Source organism: Coenobita brevimanus, chromosome 62, assembly GCF_032717465.1.
Source record: "Coenobita brevimanus isolate Jiangsu-jjx chromosome 62, ASM3271746v2, whole genome shotgun sequence".
Classification (NCBI taxonomy): domain Eukaryota; kingdom Metazoa; phylum Arthropoda; class Malacostraca; order Decapoda; family Coenobitidae; genus Coenobita; species Coenobita brevimanus.
The window spans coordinates 35,223,653-35,248,490 of record NC_137015.1 but is presented as its reverse complement, the minus strand read 5'-3'; the positions used below and the strand labels follow the sequence as shown (position 1 = coordinate 35,248,490).

The 24,838-nt window shown below is 44.0% G+C and overlaps 1 protein-coding gene across 1 annotated transcript in view; it reads right to left on the bottom strand.

Moving 5' to 3' along the window:
* Nf1 (neurofibromin 1) overlaps positions 1-24,838 on the bottom strand; it is a 509,668-nt gene that overhangs the window by 331,159 nt on the left and 153,671 nt on the right. Inside the window, exons 26-30 of the mRNA XM_080275751.1 lie at positions 23,977-24,141; positions 7,031-7,192; positions 6,558-6,745; positions 1,546-1,679; positions 252-551 (exon numbers count right to left, since the gene is read on the bottom strand). Coding sequence (XP_080131877.1) covers positions 252-551; positions 1,546-1,679; positions 6,558-6,745; positions 7,031-7,192; positions 23,977-24,141 — 949 coding nt within the window. The remainder of the gene's footprint in view (positions 1-251; positions 552-1,545; positions 1,680-6,557; positions 6,746-7,030; positions 7,193-23,976; positions 24,142-24,838) is intronic.

Genomic DNA, 24,838 nt, shown 5'->3' with positions numbered 1-24,838 from the left:
CCAGTTACATGGGGGAAAAAAAAAAAAAACTTCCTTCAACATTTGCTCTTCCTACTGATCTGATTATTCCTAGACAGACTTTGGAGTGCCTTAAACTAGCAATACTTGGCAGATGTTCACCAATGTTCTCTTACCATTCAATTATATATGCTCTGAAGGACAAATCAACATTCACACATCATTCAAGCCCAGGGAATCCTAGCTCCATCTCAAAAGCCTAAACATCTGCACATCTGTTTGTCAAAACTTACCAATCTTCTCCTGGTGGTTCCAAAGCAGCCTATGAAGTGCATGAACATTAGCATCACTAATGAATGATATGCTGTGACTGGCTTGCTCCACACTCTCACAATCACTGGCGATCTGAATGAAGAAGCGCCGGGCTCCCTCAAAGTGTTGACGGACAAAGTCATTGAAAGGAACCATGTGCTGCTCTTTGCTGAACTCCACATGGTTGGCAATATTCTGAAGGATCTTCGACATGAGCATAAGCCCACGCTTCACTTGCTGGCTTGGCTGCCGGTCCAAAATCCCAGTCTCACAGGGCGACACTAAAGGGGGATGGAGAAGATATCATCATCATCACCATATCACCATCATAATAACATTATCATCATCATCATCATCATCATCATCATCATCATCATCATCACCACCACCACCACCACCACCACCACCACCCTATCACCATAATATCACCATTGCCATCAGACCACCATCACCATCATGATGATCATGATCTGGCTCAGCATCCTGGCCTTTCCCCACCTCCCCACAAGGCTGAAATTTGGGTGGACGATATACACTAATACTGGTAAAACCCTTCAGTATTAGGAAAATATTTATATTTGATTCTTGCTACTAACTGATGACTCTGTTCACCAGAGAATGGACCTTGGGTACAGAAACAAATATGGTAAACTATCATTTGGCAAACAATACTACCCACAGCTTGAGTCAAGTCCTTGAGCCAGATAAAGCAATTAGACTGTACAGGAAAAGTGACTGGCTGAAAAATCAACGTTATTTTACTGATGTACTGTTATGACAATTATCTGGTCCTTCCTACCCTAAATAAACTCATCTGGCAAAGACCAGCATAAAACAATAAAAATACACCTCATTGAAGTAGATACAATAATCAAGCAGAGTACATCACCAGGCAATGCAGGACACCAACTGTAATTACCAGGTACAATGAAAATGAGCTGAAGTAATGGAACTTTCAATGTTTCTGGGAAAAAAAGGCAATATCAGAGACCTGAAGGTCTCTGAGACCTAGCATAGCCTGAGTAGGTCACCCTTACTGTTCAAATGGCCCATGCAAGAATGACTGGGAGGACAGGAGACCATCCATACAATCTGGTGCTAAAGAAAATGGAAAATACTGAGCAAGTGTGCATGTTTGTGGATGCCCCCTGTGGTGCAAGGGTACATTTGCCATAAGTAGAACCAAACTTGACACAAAGATGTACTACAGAATCTCTTGAGGCCACAACAATAGAGCCCAAACAGTAAAACACCTCAAGATGAACAGGAACTGACCAATGGCAGGATTGATGAAGCGTAGGAATATGACAGTGCCGACAGCCCCGATATTGTTCTGGGGGAACTGTGGGAACCTCTTGCTCAGTACCTGATAAAGGCAGTGGCACATGCTGCGTAGCTGAGGCGGAAACCTGAAACGAGAAAAAATAACGTTCTATCACCTGAGCTTGGTCCAAACTTTCTTCCTTCAGCAGCTTATTTCATGTAGCACAGTGGCACAAAAGACAATGCTACCATTTCACATTCTTTCCACAGCACATTCTTCATAACTAGCATCCTGCTCTAATGTTAATCTACCGCTACTATTCAGCATTCAAGATTGAGTGAGGGCAATTTTAGGTAAAACTAAAGTGAAGAGAAAATATTCATAATCATCATCCAAGCCTTTTCTCATATCACTGGATGAGGTGATTAAAACCGCAAGATGAGGTGATTAAACTTCATGGGACACATTCTATTTTATGAATTTTTTATTCTTTCATGCAAACTAGGCAGAACTAATTGTTAAAAGTTTCAAACAGCTGTCTTTCCAAGAAAACTGTACAAAAGAAAGCTAAATTCAACAGCCACTCATTTCGAGATGTCCGGATACATTGCGTTTAAATGACTGGGGATCAAAGGTCGAAGGAAATAAAGATCCCAAGTTGACCTGTTGCATACATGAAAGACGGCATCAGCTCATTCTCACAAAAAGTTGGACAGAGAAGAGGCAAGAGTGTGCTACCAGACACGAGATGCAAACAGGGAGTTCAGAAGAACAGTGGTCACTGAAATGGTGATAGTACAAAGTTACAGATGAACCACTGTGGTACTATTACTGAAACATGTCACAAAGAAAAATAATATATACATATGCTCACCAGTCTAATATCATCATCTTCATCATCATCATCACCATCATCATCATCATCACCACTTTCACATTCTCCTCACCACCTAGTCATCCCCATCATTATACTCCTCCACCTTCTTCTGTTTATCATATCATTATTCTCTTCTTTTTCATCTCTATCCTCCTAATCATTAACACTGTCTATGTCATCACTAACACTCACTGTCTCGTCATCAATCACCATAACCACCATAATCAAATTCTCATACTGGACAATGTATTAGTGACTTTGATGCTATGAATACATTTAGGTATTTCATATAGGCTAACATCAAATGATAAGTGGCCCTATTGATGTGAAATTTTAACTGTATAAGGGTTAAATATTTATCTGAATCACTTGAGCAGTCAGAAGCAAACAATGGCAACCAAGATCCACCGAACAATAAAAGGTTGTTATTGATGATGATGATGATGATGCATGATGAATGATAAGTTGCTGCTACCGTTGCTCAACTCTGGTCATTACTGGCCCAACAGACCCATTGACCACAAACCAACTGCTCTTACAGGCTTGTCCCATACATTTCCTATACCCTCAATATTGTGTCTGCATCTTAGTGTGGCATGTGTTGCACAGTGCTCCAATATGTATGTTATGCTGTGTGGGCCTCTTCTCCAGGTGGGGAATGTGTCATTATGACTCACCCTATACAAATTTAAGTTTCCAACTGAAAGGCTGGGTGATGCCATGATCTAAACTTAACTAGGTGAATTTGATCAGCTCTATTTAACAATACCTCTGATGGCTGGATGTCAGGAGGGGGTGCCTGTAGTGTTCTGATTAAGGTGCTGTACTGCCCTGCACATGAAATGTGTGTTTCTTAATTGCTAGTGCCTGAGTGTCTAAGGGTGCGATGCTGCTGAAGAGGATCTGATAATGTTTGTGTTAGGATTGTTTTATGTGCTTAGTTGTGCAGAATGGCATTGTCATATAAAAAAAAGGGGTGCTGAGTGTTAGCACAGGCTGTTGAGTAGAACTGAGTGCCTCTTGTGTCAAGATATTTTCTAACAGTGAAGACTCTGGTTTCGAAGTGTAATGGAACTGTGGGAGTGGTCTGCTTCCAGTGATGAAGCATAAAATGTTGTTCTATATAGTCTGCAAGATGTGGTGGAAATTAGATAGGATGGGTGCCCATGCACCCATCTGATCTGATATACTGTTTGCCATGCAGAGAGCTTCTTTTTGCTACCCTTTGTGCATTGAGTCTGAGGATGCACTGCCACTTTCTTTTAAGTGGTCCTTGAAGGTAAATCCAGTGTTGTATGTCATTTCAAGGAGCTTTGTGGGGGGGGGGTTATGTGGCACAAGTACTCTATTAAATGTGATGTTAGGGGTGTACAGTACTGAGGAAAGTCTGAGTAATGGGTAAAAAACAATAAATACCTTTTCATTTTCATTTTTTAGTACTTTGTGTGGACTCCACAGGCCTTCAAAACAGGTTAAATACAACATGCCATGGAGTCAGCAAGGTTTCTGCAGTTGTCAAGGTCAATTTCCTGTACCCAGATGTTTCTGATAACATCAAGATGGAGAGAAATTGAAGAAATTGAGAGTTTCTTGAAGTTTAAACTATATGTGAGACAACAGTTCCTCAACAGGAATCAGGTCTGGAGAAGTCCTAAGCCACTGAAAGACATATACCTGCTTGTTTGACAGCCATATCATGCCTTTACCTTATGACAGTGCACTGCTTTGCATGAGGAAGATGCAGTCATGGACCTCATAAATATTCATCATGTGGGCACAATCATCATCAGGTTCTTGGGAAGCACATAAAACCTCCCTTGACTTAACTCTCCACTGAAACAACCTCAAATCATGACTGAACTGGGGGGCTGACAGTCGTTTGCACATAATAGGAGGCAAGGAGAGTCACGTGTGAGGGATATCTTAGCTTGTCACGTCTAACTGCACTACATTGTAAAGTAGACTCGTTGCTCCATAGGACCATTCTCCAGTCCTCAGTGGTGAAATCTTTGTATTTTCTTGCAAAACTGAGACAGGCAGGAATGATCTTGTGGGTCAGTAAGGGTTATCTGGTCAGGGAGTGAAGATGATAGTTCAGAAGTATCTGGCAGTGCTTGTTATTCACAACACTTCCCAGGAGGGTGGGGTTGGCCTGCTTTAGTTGTCATGCTGTGATTCATAGACTTATCAATACTTGCCTCCTGATAAGCCTGTCAATAGCTACTTAAGTCTTTCTGGGATGCCTTGCCACTGATTTACAGGTGGAACTTCACCCTGAGGACCATTCTTGACTTTTGCAAGGAGGCTGAATACAGCCGAATTGCTCTTCCCTGTATGCTGACATATCTCCTTCACTGAAATTTTTGCCCCCCTCAGGGAAAGAATCTGACCGTATTCTATTTGTACCCCATTCTGAGGTGTGGGCAGGCAGCAGTTGGACAAACAGTGAAGGATGCGAAAAAGAAGGGGCCCTGGTCACTCCAGCAGCTCAGAACAAGCATGTTTTCCCTAGCGTGTCTCATGTGAAACTGATGCAGTCCACATTCCTTAGTGGTGTGTGCATCAGGGAGAGATGCCAAGTACCAAGTATGTGCAATCTGAGCACTCAGTGGACTGGCTGATGCAGAAAGTCTGAGCACGCCCAAGCACTCAATAAAAGCCCCCCCTAGTCTGCAGTTTTTCTGCAGGTAATGTACCTGTGCTAATAACTGCTGCTGGTGATAAGTGTATATGTGGATCTGGCTGGAGATTTTGTCAGTCTATTGTCCTTGACCAAAGCCTGAAGTGTGCTGAGGTACAGTAGTTTAGTTGCAGCAGAGTGCAGCCTGTGTCTGTGATGTGGTGTGTGGATGTTATGGTAATGTCATCTGTATAGAAGGCAATGTCTGAAGGCCCTTGGGGTGTAGGAATGCCATGCATGTACAGTTTGAAAGATGTAGGTGAAAGAATGGAACCCTGAGGATCTCTGTTATAGAAGTTTCATGTTCTTGATGACCTGCCCTGGACTAAAACTTGAGCCAGTCTATCAGAGAAGTTGATGGTCAGGCAGAACTGGACACTGCAAATGAATATTCACTTCCACAAATGAAAATCTGCAAACTCAAACCATTTCCTTCCGCAACTGCAAATCCGCAAACTTCTTGAAATTTGTGGTTCCGAAAATGTAAACGCAAACACAAATCATCTGCATCCCTTTTGATTCAATGGCATCAGTTTCATTTTATTCTGGACACCATTAGAGGATTTTATCAAGTTTAGGATGATAATTTTTGTATTCAAAAGGTTAAAAATAATCTCTAGTTACTCATCCAAAACAATTCTCTAGTTACTCATCCAAAACAATTATATCTTTATTTATTCTGACCAACAATAGGTGATTTTATGATGTCTGGAATTTGTCTGTAGTACTGAATGGGATATATAAAATTATATTTTCAGTAAAACTAAAATATATACATATTTTAAATATTAGTATATTACTGTTTTTACTACAAAACAAGGGTAAATCATTCACTACAGTAGATAAATGAATTAAACTATTACACTTCATGGCTCACACTTGACAAGTTGATACACCAGTCCACCTCCTTTCCTCGGCTCTAACCTCCTAGGTACTCACTCCTCCGTCACAGTCAGACTCCTCCATCAACTGCGACAACTCTATCTTGAGCATGTCCATGTTCCCCATCATAAAAACAAACTGCTCAAAATTCCCAGAGGTCAGGTTGACTTGCAGGCAGGTTTGCATTTGCGGAAGTACTTCTGCAAAAGCAAAACCGCAAATTTGCATAAAATCTGCTGCAAACGCAAATCCACAAATGAAATCACACTTCTGCTATTGCAGAATTTGTGGTTTGCGGAAGTGATTGCGGAAGTGCCCAGCTCTGTGGTAAGCAAGTATGCGGTGCTGTGCTCCATGTTTGTGATGCAGATTTTGGGCATTAGCTTATGTTGGGGATGGCATCAAAGGCTGTACTTGTCTGTTTCTGTAAGAAGTGTACGTTGTGTAGGTCACGCCAAAATGACGCAGTCACACAGCATCTCTCGGAGTAGAGGGTTAATAATTATTTGAATTACACATTAGGAGCAGACAATGGAAAATAAAGATGCAATGAATAAAGAAGGGTAAAAAAAATTATAAGTTACTTGTCAGAGGAGCAGACAATGGCAGTGAAGACTCGCTGTGTGAGAGCGATGAGGTTCCTTCGGTTGTGGTCCACATCTTCCGCAGGGTCAAGTCGTGCTGGGTCAACTTCATATGAGTGTACAGGATCATCTGCTAAAGGCCGGATCAGCGGTTCAAGGAGATTGTGTAGGTAGGATGCCCCATAGATCTGGCAGAAGAAAGGATACAGTATTTGGTTTTCAATCCAAAAAAATATGCATTAACTTTAATGACTATACCATCTATGCAACATGCCTCTAAAGACTGATTAATAGAATTTCTTTCACATTACTCGACAGCAATATTCCTTAAAGTCCCATTCCAATGTTCTCTCACTCTTTACTTTTCAAAAACATGCCATTCCTAGATCTCACATGCATTATGTCTGTAGGTATTGACCCACCCTGCATCAGTCTTATAATTCAACATTATCAAAATGTATGGTTGTACAAACCTTAAAGCAAAATGACATGATCTTGCTACCAAGTGAGTTTCCCCTGAAGAGTGTCTGCATACAGTCCGATACTTCCACCTCCTTGTAAAACATGTTCCATAGCAATGGAGACAGCAAGTGTTTTGCATCAAACAGTGTCACAAACACTCGTGCTAGCTCATCCTGTACAAAAAATTTTCTCGATAAGCATACAACAATGATGAATCAAATACTTACAAAAGGACCATCTTCCTGAGTGTAAACAGAACATCAAATACAGTAATTTAATAAGAAATAACATATACTGCACGATGAAGGCTAAACTAAGCAAATATCTTTATCGTAAGAAGAATATCAGCCAAAAACTCTCAAAGTACTGGTGTACTGTACATGACAGTTACCCTTGGGTTCCTGGGATATTAGTACCCAAGACTTGAACAAGACTGAAATTATACTATTATGTCCACATACAGGCTCTACCTCTCAACCTGTTTATGCCAGTCAGCAATACCTAATTTAACTCCTTCAGTACAATATTATAACTCTTTTTTCAGTCATGTTACCACCACACATTATCAGCTACTGAGAGACTTGTAATGATGGGGACAGAACATACCTCACTAACCCCTTCAGCTTACTCTCTCTCTCTCGTGTGTGCGTGTGTGTGTGTGTGCTATGCTGTGCTGTGTTATGCTGCGCTGTGCTGTGCTGTGTTGAGTGTGTCCTTACCTGTCTACCTACTTGTTTGTCTGCCTCTTCCACTTTCCATTTATTCTTACCTCCCAACTTCCTTCGTGGTTACCACTGTATCTTACCATTTTTCCTTGCTTCACACTCACCTACCTTCATACTTAGCTGTCTAATCTTTCTTAAATGTTTAATTTCTTTATCCTTCCTTTCTTTCTATCCTCCTATATTCTTAAAAACCTATTTCCATTTCTTCTACCCTACCCTACCCTACCCTACTCTTCTTTATTCTTGTTCAAATCAAGCCTCATTGATCAATACCCTTCTGGAATATCACTGTCCCAGCTTCATTACCAGATCATATACTCCTAAGGTATATTCTTGTCAGTTTAACAGTTCTATCTTAACAATTTATCTTGAATAATAAAACTCTGCACTCCCTTTTATGAAACTTATATTTTTCCAAAATTAACCCCTCCGCTGCCAGAACCATTCATAAACGCCCATGGCCCTAGTCACGGGCAGCGCCAGAACCATTCCTAAATGGCCTAGGATTTCTGAAAATTGGCAAAAATCAAAATATTGAAAGAGACACTGAGTGACAAGCCAAATGGTTTCCTGGACACCAGGAAACCATTTACTATGCTGGGTGGTAACCATATAACCAAATTATGGCGCATGGTGGTTTAGTGGGTAATTATTGTGCTCCAATCGGATTGAGCTGGTGAAGGTTTATATCCAAGGGGTGGTTGGGGTTGACTGCTCATGTAATGCCACTCAGGGATGAGTTAGGCTCGTCACCCTCATCTTAAATGTCGGTACCAACTGCCAAGCCCCAGGCTCCTACGTTCCTCATGGGGCAATGTAGGATTGGGTGATGATGATGGAGGGAAATAATTACCAGGTGTACAGTTTCGAATGTGGAGTGTAACGGGAGACCTCTATGAGTCATCCAGAGCGCATCCCACGCACGCACCCTGCCCCTGCATCAGGTCAACTTTGACTGTGTATAAAAAAAATCAGCAAAAACTGAAATATTGAGAGAGGCTGGAAATGTTTACCAGGCATTCAACTTTGAATGTGACGCATCACGGGAGACCACTCTGAGTCACCCAGCGGGAATGAGTGTGGTGGGAGATGTATACCAGGGGTCAAGTTTTTGGTGAAAGAGATGCCATACATACGTGGCTAGTGCGAAAATACTGTAGATGCCAATGTGTGTCCATGCTCATAATTGAAAGGCAGTGCTAGTATAGAAGTCAGTGATATAACAAAAAAAGATGCCTAAATAGTGTGGTTTGCATGAAAGATGCCTCATAAATTACCATGGGGCAGGAGGGTTTCAAGAATGCTCCCTCAGTATCCCTGCTTGTTGTACGAGGCAACTAAAAGGGTTGGTGGTGGGTTAGTGCCCCACCCCGTAAAAAGAACTAACTAAACAAGCGAATAAAGCGCCTCGGACCAGGACGAACCATATGTTGACGACTAAGGAATGGACAAAGGACATTATGAGGGTGGGAACGTGGGATGTGAGAGGAGTGAATGATGAAGTGAAACTGAGAGAGATTGTTCAGGTGCTTGAGGATGCAAAAGTGGATATATGTGGATTGACTGAAACTAAATGGGAAAGTGAAAGGGTGAGAGAATGGGAATATGGTTTAGGTATATGTGCGGGAGTTAATGAGAATGAGAGGGCAAGAGAAGGAGTGTGTCTGATGATAAGCAAGAAGTGGAAGGAGAATATAAGAGAGTATGGAACAGTGGGTGCAAGGATTGTATGGGTGAAGATGAAAGTGGGTATACAAGCGTGGGCGTTTGTATGTGTGTATGCTCCGACAGAGGACCGAGTGGCAAGAGTGAAAGATGAGTTTTGGGCGAGAGTAGAAGCATTTATGGACAAATTTGAGAGGAGCGAGAGAGTGCTTTTGATTGGAGACATGAATGGCAAAGTTGGGAATGTACGAGTGGATGGAGTGGTTGGTTGGTGGGGTGTGCCAGCTGAAGTAGATGGGAATGGTAGTGCTTTGGTGGACATCTGTGCTAGTAAGGGGTTGGCAATAGCCATTACCTACTTTCGGCATAAGATGATCCACCAGTATACATGGAGGGTAATGAGGAGGATGGATGGTGAACTTGTTGAACGAAAGGCAATGATAGACTACGTGTGTGTGGATGAGCAAATGAGAAGACAAGTGTTGGATGCAAGAGTGTGGAGAGGGTGAGGGAATGGAGTCTCGGAACATCACTTAGTGATGGCCAAGGTAAAGCTGCAAAGAAAATGGTTGAGGAGACGAATTGGGAGAAAGGAGGAAACAGCTCCTGTGAGAAGAGTGGAGAATTTGCAAGATAATGAGAAAATGACAGAGTATAAGAGCACAGTGGAAGAAAGATTGTGAAGGTTATGAGCTAGAGCAGATGGAAGGGGTGGAAGACGTATGTAAGATATTTATGGAAGAGATAGGCGCAGCATGTGAGGTGGTTTATGGAGTGAGGCGGAGATGCAAGGGTGTGCAAGGGACAGCATGGTGGAATGATGAGGTAAAACAAGCTGTAGAACAAAAGAAGAAGGCATATAGTGAATGGTTAGCGAGAAGAGGTAGGGGAGAAGATAAGAGAGAGAAGAGAGAGGTATATGCAGCAGGAGAAGGGAGGTGAAGAGACTGGTGAAGGAGAGTAAGAAGAAAGTGGATGAAGAGTTTGGGAGGAATCTCAGTGTGAAATGGAGGGAGAGTAAGAAATTATTTTGGAAGGAGGTAAAGAAAGTTAGGCAGTGTGAAACGGGAAATAGTAGGGGAGTGAAAGATAGGAATAATAGACTGTTGGTGGAGAAGAGAGAGAAATTGAGGAGATGGAAGGAGCACTTCGAGGATTTGTTGAATGTAGAGAGTGAGAACAGTGCGAGTATACGTGGTTGGGGAATGGCTGGGAGAAGAAGAGATGAGAGGAGGGAGGAAGAGATCAGTAGGGCAGAAGTAGTGGAAGCAATGAAGATCAAGTTGGGAAGGCCCCAGGAATTGATGAAGTGTGTGCTGAAATGCTGAGGTATGGGGGGTGAAATTGTTCTGGAGTGGATATGGAAGTTGTGTAGATTGGCTTGGGAAGAGAGAAGGGTTCCAGAGGACTGGAAATCAGGTATAATTGTTCCTTTATACAAAGGAAAGGGGGAGAGAGAAGTATGTGGTAACCATAGGGGTATTTGCCTTCTTAGTGTGACTGGTAAAATATATGGTAGAATACTCACTGACAGGGTTAGGCATATGACAGAGGCGCTAGTTGGAGAAGAACATGGGGGATTTAGGAAGGGAAAAGGGTGTGTAGATCAGATATTTGTTCTAAGATGTTTAGTGGAGAAGTATCTAGAGAAGGGAAAGAAAGTGTATGCTGCCTTCATGGACTTGGAGAAAGCTTATGACAGAATAGATAGGCAAGGTATGTGGAAAGTATTAAGAATATATGGAGTGGAGGGGAAATTGCTGAGTGCTGTGATGAGTATGTACAAAGGAGCTAGGGCTACGGTGCGAGTGGATGGTGAGCTGAGTGAGTTCTTTTACATCAGTGTGGGATTGAAACAGGGTTGTGTGATGTCTCAATGGCCGTTTGATATATACATGGATGCGGTTGTAAAGGAGGTGCAAGGTAGGGCAGTGGATGTGGGGGTGGCTCTAATGAATGAGGGTGAGATTTGGAAGATTCCGGTGTTGCTGTTTGCTGATGATACAGTATTGTTGAGTGAAGATGAATGGGAGTTGCAAGGTTTGGTGAATGAATTTGGGACAGTGTGTAGGAGGAGGAAGCTGAAAGTTAATGTAAACAAAAGTAAAGTTACGGTGTTTGAGAGGAATGAAGTCACAGAATGTACAGTAAGGTTGCATGGTGAGGATATGGAGAATGTGAGTGCATTCAAGTGCTTGGGTAGTGTGATGAGTAAGGATGGAACTTTGGGGGATGAAGTGCGTGAAAGGGTACAGCAGGGAAGGAAGGTTGTTGGTTCACTGAAAGCAGTTATGAGAAACAGGGAGGTGAGTATGGAAGTTAAGTCACTGCATGATCGTATCGTGATCCTTACCCTGACATATGGAAATGAGGCGTGGACCTTGCAAGAGGGGAACAAGTCAAGAGTGAGAGCAGTGGAAATGAGTTACCTGAGAGGAGCATGTGGAGTGACATGGAGGGACAGGTTGACGAATGAAGAAGTGAGGGAATGTTGTGGGGTAGGAACGTTGTGGGGTGAATGTGGATGTGGTTGAGAAGATTAGGAGAAGTACACTGAGGTGGTTTGGACATGTGGAGAGAATGGAGAATGAAAGATTGACTAAGAGGGTGTATGTAGGTGAGGTGAAGGGAGGGAGAGGGAGGGGTAGACCGAGGATGAGGTGGAGGGATGGAGTTGAGAGGTATATGAGGGAAGGAGGGGGGTGAGTTGGGGGGAGGGTAGTCAAATGGTGGGTGACAGAGTGACTTGGAGGCGTTTTGTCTGTGGCCACCCTTTGCGGGATTAGGGCGGCAGGCTACAGATAGATAGATAGATAGCAAAAGAGATGCCATACATATGTGGCTAGTGTGAAAATAGATGCCAGTGTGTGTACATAATCATAATCCAATGACTGTATTAGCATATAAGTGTGCTTCAGTGTGATAGCAGATGCAAAGAATGTGTGCCACATGCTAGAAAAGTGCCTGTCACTCGTGTGTCTGCATGTCACTTGTGGCCCTCGCATCACAAAGTCCGAGAACAATGCCCGCATGCTCTTACGACACGTTGGGAGCATCATCAGGGCATTTACTTGAATATGCCATGGCCAAACACTAAAGAAATCCACCTGGGCCCCTAAGGAATGGAAGAAGTCTACGGGGTTTACTCGCGTATTTCACCCAATAGACGCGGTCACAATGGGGGCCCAAAATCAACATTCCTTGGATGTTTTTATGAGTTTTGCATCAAACCTAACCTATCTTGGCTATAATATATATATATATATATATATATATATATCAGTCGGCACGGGGGGGGCATCGGAGGTGCTAAAGCCACTGGCTGAGGGGGGTTAACAGACTGCATAAATACCCTGTAGTTTGATAACACACCAGATTACTAAAAAGTGCTAGAAAACCACCGATGCCCATACGAATACATACCCAAGGCACCTCCTCTGTGCCAAGATTTCTTTCTTTTCTTTTCTCCTTCATTCTGCCCTGCTACTCACTTCCACTTACTTCTCTGAAACCTTACCTGCCTTCATGTTTATGTACATTATTCTCTATCTATACTCCAAACCATACCTGACCTAATCTACTTCTTGTCACCCTTACTGTACTGAGCTCTTGCTTTCCTTCCTTCCTTCATTTTGGTCAGCTCCATGCTGCCCTTATTGTTAGTCGCACTTCCTTTCTTGTATTCTCTCTTCTTTTGTTTGTTTGTTTTTTTTATGCGAAGAAGAGGGAACCAAAGGCCATGAGCCCGCAATAAGTGATCCTTCCAAAAGAAAGACAAAACACAAGAGAGAGCCAAAGTCAAGATCCGTTCATTTCAAGATGCCTGGACACACTGCGTTTGAAAGGCTGGAGATCATAGGAAGCAGGAAATACAGACAGAGGGAAACAGATCCAGAGGTGACCTATTGCATACATGAAGGACTGGGAGTAACGGTTAACTGTTGCATTAGAGAACTGGACAGAAAAAGAATGAGAGTTTGATGCTAGACGGTGCTACGCGCCCGTCGAAGAGGTTGAGGAATGCATGCAGACAGTTCAGAGGAGCAGCGACCACTGAGGTAGCGACAGAAAAGAAATAAAGATGCAACAGTGTGGCAAAGAGACAGAGGTTGTAGGAAGTCAGTAAGAGGAGGAGAGTTAATGAGACAAAAAGCATTTGACTCCACCCTATTGCGAAGGGCTGTATGTGGGGAACCTCCCCACACATGAGAGTTGTACTCCACACAGGGGCGGATTAAACCCGTGTATAGTGTCAACAACTGTGCAGAGGTAAAGAAAGAACGGAGTCGGCTTAGCACACCTAATCTCTTGGAAGCAGATTTTACAAGAGATGTACTATGATCTTTCCAAGATAAGTCCCGAGTAAATGAAACCCCAACCATGTTCAACGATGATGCAGGATTAAGCTGAATATTATTAAACATTAGTGGGTACTCCCGTGGAAGATTTTGTTGGGCTGCCAGGTGTAAGAACTGAGTCTTTGATGCATTAAAAACAACCAGATTATTTTTACCCCAGTCGGAGATATGAGCCAAGTCAGACATTAGGTGGGCCATAGTCTCATCCCTTGTTTGTTGAAGTAACTGCTGAGATGGGTGTTGCGGGAACCAAATGGAAAGGTGAAGGGTGGAGTCATCAGCGTATGAGTGGATAGGGTTAGATGAACAGCTTAGAAGGTCACCAATGAATAAAAGGAAGAGAGTTGGTGATAGGACAGAGCCCTGAGGAACACCACTGTTGATAGATCTAGGAGAAGAACGATGGCCGTCTACAACAGCGGCTACAGAACGACCAGAAAGAAAGCTAGAGATGAAGGCACGGACAGAAGGATAAAAACCGTAAGAGGGCAGCTTGGAAATTAAAGATTTATGCCAGACTCGATCGAAAGCCTTTGAGATGTCAAGTGCAATGGCAAAGCTTTTGCCAAAGTCCCGAAAGGATGATGACCAGGAGTCTGAAAGGTAGGTGAGAAGATCGCCAGTGGAGCGTCCCTGACGGAACCCATACTGACAATCAGAAAGAGGGTTGTGATAAGAAAGGTGCTTTAAAAATTTTCTATTAAGAACTGACTCGAAAACTTTTGAGATACAGGATGTTAAAGCAATAGGATGATAGTTAAAGGGTTGGGAATGGTCACCCTTCTTTTGGACTGGCTGAATGAAAGCAAACTTCCAGCAAGAAGGAAAGGCACAAACTGATAGACAAAGATGAAAGAGTTTGCCTAGGCAGGGTGTAAGCACTGAAGCACAGTTCTTGAGAACAACAGGAGGGACTCCATCAGGCCCATATGCCTTGTTAATATTGAAGCCTGTGATGACAGAAAATACATCGACTGAAGAAATTTTAATGTCAGGTATGAGGAAGTCAGAGGGGGGAAGTGATAGAGGAACAGCACCGAAATTGTCTAAGATGGAAATGGAGGAGAAAGTCTGAGTGAAGAGATCTGCTTTATCAGTAGGAGAAATAGCTACAGAGCCATCAGAGTAGAAAAGAGGAAGGAAGGATGATGAGGTAAAGTTGTTAGAAAGGTTTTTGGCAAGGTGCCAGAAGGAGCGGGAAGATTTCACGGTGGAGAGTTGAGAGCATTTAGTACGGATGAAATTATTTTTAGCAGAGCGAAGAACAGACTTAGCACGATTCCGGGCAGAAATGTATAAAAGATGTAATTCAGGGGTGGGTTGGCTCCGGTACCTTTTATAGGCCCTCTCCTTGCTGCGGATAGCATTAGAACATGCGTGATTAAACCAAGGCTTTCTTGCATTAGTCAAAGGATATGAGAAAGGAATGTATGCTTCCATGCCTGAGAGAATAACCTCCGTAATGCGTAAGGCACACTCAGGTGGCTCCTGGCCATGGAAGCAATAATCATTTCAGGGAAAATCAAAGAAGTACAGCCCGAGGGCCTCCTAATCCACAGCTCCAAAGTGCCACAGACAACGTTTCTTTGGAGGGTCCACAGACCATACCAAAGCAATATGACAGGTTAAGGTGATAAGGTTGTGATCAAAGGAGCCCAACGGAGAGAAAAGATTAATAGTGTAAGCAGAAGGATTAGTTGTAAGGAAGAGGTCAAGTATGTTGGAGCTCTCTACAAGGTGGTCAGGGATACAGGTAGGGTGCTGTACAAGCTGCTCTAGGTCATTAAGGATAGAAAAGGTGTAGGCTTGTTTACCAGGTGGATCAGTGAAAGGATAAGAGAGCCAAAGGTGGTGGTGAACATTGAAATCTCCTAGAATGGAGATTTCAGAGAAAGGAGAAATGGATAGAATGTGCTCCACCGTAGAAGTAAGATAGTCAAAGAATTTTTGATAGTCAGTAGAATTAGGTGATAAGTAAACAGTGCAGATACATTTAATCAGAGAATGACAGGAAAGCCGAAGCCAGAGTGTAGAGAATTCAGAAGAATCGAGTTCGGGAACACGAGAGCAAGATAAATCAATGCATATACTGTATATACACAACAGCCACCTCTGGCTTTGAAATGAGTATAGAAAAAGTAGAAGAATACAGAAGAGGGTTTGCTGTCACCTCAGACAGCCGAGTCTCAGTTAGGAAAAGAAGGTGAGGTTTAGAAGAGGAGAGGTGGTGCTCAACAGAGCGAAAGTTGGAGGAAAGGCCACGAATGTCGCAGAAATGAAGAAGTGAGTCAGACAGTGGTTTCAGGCAGCTCGGGTCGTCACCGGGAGAGGGGCGGAAGGTGGGGGCATATGTGGCTCCCCCCCCCCCAGGGACTCCGAGATTATGTATGTTGAAGCCATGATTACAGTACTTTTTTGAATTTTGGAAAAGGAAGTGTAGTGTGTACTGTGCATGTAGTCTGGTGTTGATAGTTAGAGAAACTTGTATTCAAGAGCATGCTGGCCTACTCTCTGTGTTACTGAGACACTTAAAAAGTTCAGCAAAGGGGAATGGTCAGGAACAAGTCCCGAGGGCTGATGAAACGGGAGCTCCAGCTCTCCCAGTCATCAGCTTTCCATCCACCTTGGGAGTACTGCCCTGCTCGACTGGTGCTACAGTCTACTCCTCCTTGTGGCAGGCACTTCTACCCTTCAGAATTAATAGATTCCAACCAAACTTAGAAACAATGACCAGCCTATTGCCTAGTTGTGTCCTGGAAGTTTTAGTTGCTAGGCAACTCTTCATTGCCTGGCAATGGCCGAAAACCCACTTTTTTCATACTTTTCAAGTTTTGAGCTGTCAAAGCATTACTAATGGCCGTAGCAGCTCTGACTTCTTTAGGTGTAATCTTGATGTCATTCCCTATCGGAGGTGAACCATCCACTTTTCCCCTTCCCCCTCTAGTTTTTGAGTGGCAGCCCTGCAAAGATTGGCCTCACATCCCCAGCAACCAGTCTCGATGTTCGAAAATACTCCCCTAGTTCCCCAGCAGCTCAAAGGAATTGAATGAAAGTTTGCATGCTTATAGACACTGACTAGTACTACAACTTTCTATGGTATACATAAGTGCTAGGTCAGTGGTCAAAGGTCATCAAATGCAAAAATGGTGAAAATACCTAAAATCATGACTATGCTCACACAAAATGCTAAGGCTCCAAAAATTATTAAGCCTGGACCATGATTCTTGGGTGAAATGTTGCACTGGAGTACCTCCATACAAAAATGGCATTTAGTGTCAAAACTCACTTCCAGTCACTGGCAGTGACACCTAGAAGTTGTACCTCTGGTGTGTCATTCTCTGAATTTCAAGTTCCCTAGCTCCGCAGTGGGTGGATGGAGTTGAATGAAACTTTGCATGCTTATAGACATTAATGAGTACTACAAGTGTGCTTTGTACAGGCATGACCTATATCCGTCAGGTCATGAGTGAAAGGTCATTAGGTGCAGAAAATATGAAAAATGCTAAAATTACGACCTAGCTCACACAAAACGTTAAGGCTCCAAAGATTACTAAGTCAGGGCCATGATTCTTGGGTGGAGTGCCTCCACATAGATATTATTTTTAGTGTCAAAACCCACTTCTGCCTTGGTCCGCTTAGAGCTTGCCATTGTCCTCTACAGGCTGGTTAATTATATTTTGGCAGCATTTCTACTACCTCACCTGAAACTTCACTTACCTTTCAGCTTAAGCACTCTACCCTGTAACTACTGTACATTCTCTAACCACATCCTGTTCTTCCCTAACTGCATACAAACAAATTCAGTCACTGTCATTCTTTCTTTGCCAAGGCATTTTTATTCTTTCCTTCCTTGCCATTTTTCTTTCCTTCCTACCATCTCTCCTTTCTTTCAGTCTATCATTTCTTTCTTGCCTCCCCACCTTACATGTAAAACTTCATTTTACCCTGCCACTCACTTCTATTTCCTTATCCCTAGTTGGGCTACAGACCTCATGTGAGGCACAATGAAGGTTTGCACAGGCCAAGCTGCAAGCCTCATTATTATGAGGTACAATTTGCATTGGGGGCACTCACCATCCACTCACTTGAAGTAGTGCTGTTCTTGGGTGACTGCCCTTTCCTCTCTTCCTTCCTTCCTCTTCTGTCTTTCTCTCCTCCTTTCTTTTCTCTTCCTTCTGTCTATGGGTAACTCTACAATGAGTGACAAGCCAAATGGCTTCTGTACACCAGGGAAACCATTTACTATGCTGGATGGTAACCATATAACCAAACTATGTCTGGTGGACCTGGAGCGGTGGCATCTTCGTCGTGGGTCTACCCCAAGAGGCTGTCGAAGAGAAGAGGAGGACAGCATGGGGACCAAACCACCGCAAACCTCTCCGGCCCCTCACGGGGCTCGAGTACCTGGGAGTGGCTTCAGTCGCCCGGGCAAGTACCACATCTCCCAACACACACAACAACACCGTTTTTTCTACACCGAGAAATGACTCCCTCGCTGTCATTTCTCGACAACTTCTAGCTGGGGACATTGAGAGCAACCCAGGACCCACCAACAAATACATACAGTGCTCGTCAGAAGTATTGAGCGCCCTGTGTCCCTCCTACGAAACAAACCTTTCAACATTGAAAAAACACGTAAATAATGCATTATATTTACCTTTAATGCTTGGTAGGATATCCTTTGCGCTTCTTCACAGACCTGAGACGTCGTGGAAATGAAAGGGCGAGGTTCCTCAGGTGCTTGGGTGGTATTTTTGCCCAGGAGTCATGAATGGCTTCTTCCAGCTTAGGCAGACAGCTCACGTCCTTCCCTTGGAGATTCTTCTTTATGAGGTACCAGAGGTTTTCTATCGAGTTGAGGTCTGGGCTATTGCCTGGCCAGTCTTTCATGAAGGAGACCTCACAGTCACGAAGCCAGTTGGTGATCGATTTGGCTTTATGAGCAGGTGCACCGTCCTGCTGAAACACTCGTGCACCTGTGAGCTTGAAGGACTCAGGTAAATGATCACAAAGAAGTTCCAGGTAATTGTCCTGATTCACTCTGCAGTTCTTGGGAAGCACAACAAGCTTCCCCAAACCCTTCCCAGAGAAACAACCCCATACCATAAGTGAATCAGGTGTTTAACTGTGCTCTCCCCATTACAGGGGTCAAGCGGGTCACTACCTTTGCGCCGGTACACGCGCGCTCCTCAATTACAGGTAACACTAAACGTTGCCTCATCAGACCACAACACTGAAAACCATTGGTCCTCACCCCAGTTAAGGTGCTTGTTAGCAAAGGCAAGCCTACGAAGTCACTGGTAACGTGTAAGAAGAGGCTTTCTCACAGGCCTGTGACTTGTGTAACCAAGTTCATGGACTCTTCGAGACACCGTGTGCACTGAAACCTCACCAAACACTTCCGGGTTGCTCTCCTTAATTTTCCTTGCACTCACACGAGGATTAGACTCCGATGCACATTTTAACACATTAACAGACCTTGGGGAAGTTTTCCTGGGCCTACCAGATCGCTGTTTCTTTGTAGGAATGTCACCACTGTTTTCCACTCGAAAACAGGCGCACCACCTCCGCACTGTCGATCGAGCCACACCAACTAAATCACTAATTTCCTTCGTGGGGTGGCCTGCCTCCTTTAGAGCAATGATCTGTGATATGATTTCACTCGAAAGTTCACAGGTAGGGGCCATAACAAAGTGGTGAAAGCCAAAACACTGCAGGACACTAGGTAAAAAATGGTGCATGAAGAGAGGGAGGAGCGACGGAATTCCTCTCTCTCACGCAGTCCATAGGCAACTGAGGCGGCAGCCAACCAGCGCGTAGTAAGGCCTCAAGCTGCCGTGACGTCATGTTAGTGGCCCAAACATCTGGCTCAATTTTTAGTACCAAAAAAGGGTGATTCTTTTTTTGCCAAAAGTATTGCGCACCATGACATAGGCGCTCGATACTTCTGACAAGCACTGTATGTCCACCATGCTCAAAACCTATCACGTCGAGCCGACAGACAAAGAGTTCAGTTCAGTGCAATTCCTGCAAGAACTGGATCCATTACACCTGCAAACACTTGCATGCAGAAAACATTACACAAACACCTGGACCTGCTCCTTATGCTCCATTCCCCCACCCACCAACCCCCCTTCCAATCCTACTCCTATTTCCTTCACATCTCCACAGCCAAACCCACAGATCCTTCCCACACCATCCAGTCCCCCAACTCCTCCCATTCCAACCCATCCTAATCCACCTCAACCCTTACCTCCATCACAACCTCCTCCTACCCCTTCCCCTCCACCCACACCACCTCCCCCCCGTGCTGCAGGAGCCAACACACATCGCACACACAACATAAACATCCTTCAGTTAAACATAGATGACATAAACACCAAAAAACAAGAACTCACACAATTCATCAAACAACAGAACAAACACATTGCCATCTTACAAGAAACAAAACTACGTAGAGCACAGAAAACACCGACATTTCATAACTTCACCACCATTCGACAAGACCGGGCCGACGGCGGTGGCGGTGGACTCATCATCCTGGTTCACAAATCCATCAAATTTGCAGATACCAGTGCACACACAAAGTCACTTCTCTCCCCACATGACACCACAACAGAAATACAATCAATTAAAATACGCACTGGTAACAAATCACACATAACAATCGCTAACATATACATTCTCCCCAGTCGTCCCCCACAGTACCACACAATTACTCTCCACAGATACGCCACAAGGCTAACATACCCAACATCATCCTGGGTGGTGATTTCAACGCCTAGTCGTCGGCCTGGCAAGTCAACAACCCTGACACAGACAGAGGGCTGGTACTACAATCCCAGACAGATCATCTTTTCATTCTGAACAATCTAGACCAACATACCCATATCTCACACCAAGCCCTCTTCCTCCCATCATCTCCAAACATCACCTTCTGCTCCCCAAACCTCGCCCCCACTACATCATGGAGAGTGGTCAAAAACCTAGGTTCTGATCACCTCCCAATCATCATCACTACCAAAACCAGAATCACCCCAGCTGGCCACAAACACACATACACTAATTATACTGTAAGAGAGCCAACTGGGAGGCCTTCACAACTGAAACAGAACAACATTTCAAAACACTAAACAGTACACCCATCACAAACATCAACACCACTGTGCACACTTTCAATACAATTATACAAAACGCAGACAAAAGACACATCCATAGAGGCAACAGAGAGAGACACAACCCCAACTTCACACAAGAAATTCAAGGCCTCATCAGACAATGGGACACACTGCAACACTCACCAACACCCCATACACACGACACCGTACAACAAATACAAGAACTCAACACTCAAATAAACAACAAAATATCAGAACAGCAAACACTAAACTGGAAAAATTACCTCCAAACACTTGACCACAAAACAAACATCAGCAAACTCTACAAAACACTAAACAGCATCACACTTTCCAACAGCAACATCACACAATCACACGCTGCCATCACAACAACAGACACCATACCCTCAAGCAAACAACAAGCAAACACTCTCATCAATCACTTTTCACAAGTCAGCCATCTAAACACCCATCCAGAAGACCGACGTATCATCCGACGTAACAGACAGTTCCCCACAGAGCCAGACTACGCATCTTTCACTTACAACCAGACGAAGCACGTCATTAACAACCTCAAGCACTCATCTGCCTGTGGACCAGACAACATAAACAACATTCACCAACACCTAGGACCACAAGGCATACAAGCATTCACCAACATATCAAACTACAACTACTCACACAACATAATACCCAACATCTGGAAGCATGGCAATATGATCACTATCCCTGAACCCAACAAAGACTTCTCTTTACCCTCCTCACATCGCCCCATCACACTCTTCTGCACCCCCTCTAAAGTCACTGAACGACTGGTATATACTACAACTAGTCACATCTCATATTCCCCTAGCCCAGTTACAACACAGCTTTAGGCCACTACACTCCACAAACACCCTTCTTACAGACCTTACACAGAGAGTTTTTGATGGCATGAATTCAGCTTGGCCACCACAAAGAACACTCCTAATCACACTAGACATTAGCAAAGCTTTTGATGCCATCCCCCGCCATAACCTCATAAACAAAATACTCAACACAAACATGCACAGTAATACAAAAAGATGGCTGGCAAACTACTTAGCAGGCAGATGTGCACACGTATCATTTGCTGGTCAGTCTTCTAACATCAGAAACTTCACAAACAGCGTCCCCCAAGGATCTGTTTTGTCCCCTACACTCTTTAACCTATAAATGCACGACGTACCCACACCCCACACACCACAGATACACATAGCTTCCTATGCAGATGATATAACACTTGTATGTACGCAACAGCCGCAGCATTTGGTCTGATTAGCTAGTCAGGTCAGGTGCGAGTAAGGGGATGGGTCTATTATGATGTGACAGGGGTAAACCAGCTCTGCTGTCGGGCCCTGCTACGGATGTCACTGATTGCACTGCGCATTTGACCCATGTATGGTGTGGTGCAGTGAGGATCTGTCCCTTCTCCCCTTTGGGGCAAAGATGCGAATGAATGTGTTTGAATGGATGAGTAAATGGGGAGTGTGTCGTCCTGTCTCGGCTACCTCCCTTTCCATGGGGGATGCAGCCTAGGTATATAGATAGATATAGATAGATGTACGCACCAAAACGTAAACACAGCTGCACACATCATTCAACCGTGCCTCAACACACTACACGAATGGTTCACCACAAACAGCTCAAAATAGCCCCAGCCAAATCTAGTGACTCTTCGCACAAACTGGACAGCAGGACACAGTCACATCCCACACCTCACCATAAACAACACTCCCCTACCACACACACACAAAATCCTTGGTGTAACATACAATATATCAATGTCCTTTAAACAACACATCACAAACATTCAAAATAAAATAACACCAAGACTCAATGCTTTGAGGTCACGTGCCCATACAACATTTGGACACAACAAAGAAACCACCACCACAGTATACAAACAATACATACGTTCAGTGATGAATTACGCAAGCCCTGCCTGGGCTTCTAACCTCACCAAAACACACTACAACACTCTACAGACCATACAGAACAAGGCCCTAAAAATAATCACAGGCTGCACAGCTACTACACCCACAGACCACCTACATCAAGAAACCAAAGTCCTCAAAGTCAAGGATCACTTAGACATGAGAGGCACCCAGTTTCTTGCTGCAGCCTCCACAAACCCACAACATCCACTACAGTACATGGCAGCAAATCCACCCACACCAAGGAACGTCAAAACAACACCCAGCACACGATACCATACACAAATACTGTCATCTCTCCCCCCTCGCCCACCTCAGAACAGCTTCCAGAAGCATATCCACACTCAGATCACTCGCCGCTCCATTCAGTCACTTAAAGACAACACACAGCTGCATGCATGGCCTCCTGACATCCACCCTTCTGAATCCTATCTTCCTCATGAGGACAGGGTCCACCTGGCCAGGCTGAGATGTGGGCACCATCCAGCCCTCTTAAGCTACCAGAAGAGGCTGGATGACTCCGTCGTTGATGCCTGTCCAGGATGCAACACAGCACCCCATACTATTAAGCACATTATGGAAGACTGCATTGCACACAATCACCTACACCAACAACACAACATACACCCTTTGAGGGCTCTGTGGGAAAGCCCGGTCTCGGCCACAGCCTTTCTAAGGGACTCAGGGCTGTTCAGCCAGACTGCCTAGGGAACAAAAACTACTACTACTACTACTACTATGTCTGGTGGGGCTCCAACCGGATTGAGACTGTGTAGGTTTATATCCAAGGGGTGGTTGGGGTTTATTGTTCATGTAATGCCACTCAGCGTTATGTGAGGCTGGTCACTCTCATCTTAAATGTCAGGACCAACTTGCCTAGCCCCAGGTTCCTATGCTCCTCTGTGGGGCAACATGGGAGTGGATGATGGACGGATGGTGTATGTATGTACATATGTATGTATGTATATACAAAACAATCACTAAGGGGAGGTAAACTACCTTACAGAGTCAGCTCAGCAGGGGTTAAATGAAACCTCATCTATCTTGAATTCTTCAAGTTTACTACCACTACTCTAAAGTCAACCACACCCTGACCAAACATCCCTGTCAGCTTCTCTGCACTAAGACCTACTGACCATTTGTGGTGTGACAACCACAGAAGCAAGGGCCATGGCAATAGGCAGCTCCCCCTTGTCCCCAATCATGGTCACCAGTTGTACCAACTGTTCATAGCGGTCAGCCAGGACGGTCTCAGCCAGGGTGTCAAATTCAGTGCCTTGTTGTAGGATCTTGGTTAGCACCTGTGGATAGGGAAATATCATCATTATGATCATCATCATCATACTTTAAAACAGTACGGTATATCATCATCATCAAACTTTAAAAGAGTACATCATCATCATCATATGGACCCCCTTTCCCACCCCTGCGCAGGGTGAAGAGTAGCAGTGTCCAGACAGCCAAAGTCTGCCCAATTCAATGGGCCATGCTTCCATTCACTCATCACTCAAGCCCACAGAATCCTGGCTCAACTCTAAAAAAGAAAAAGAAAAACGGGCAAGGAGATCCGTGCATCCAAGAAGTTAAAAAATGGGACAGGCTGACTGGTATCTCTGTGGTAATAGATGAAAGGCTGATGGGCAACCCACTAAGTGTACCAAATGAATGTGACAGGTATATTCATGTTCTGTCTGTGACAAAAGACGTAACAGTACCACTGGTTCACAAAGTATCTGCATGCATTCAGATTATGCAAGAAAACTGTGTGTATGCCAGAATGTCAACCAGGGCATGCTGGGGATGCAATCCAGGACAGCATTTTGAAATGTCAACCAGGGTGTACGCGTTAAATCACAACAAGCACTGATATTTACATAGTGGCTAAAAGGTAAACACCGACTAAGCTTCCTTCGAATAATACAGTGTAGAACAACATGAGCATATTCAACAAATTCAGCACAACCTGACAGTGAATGAACTCCCAGTGCTTTAAAGGTA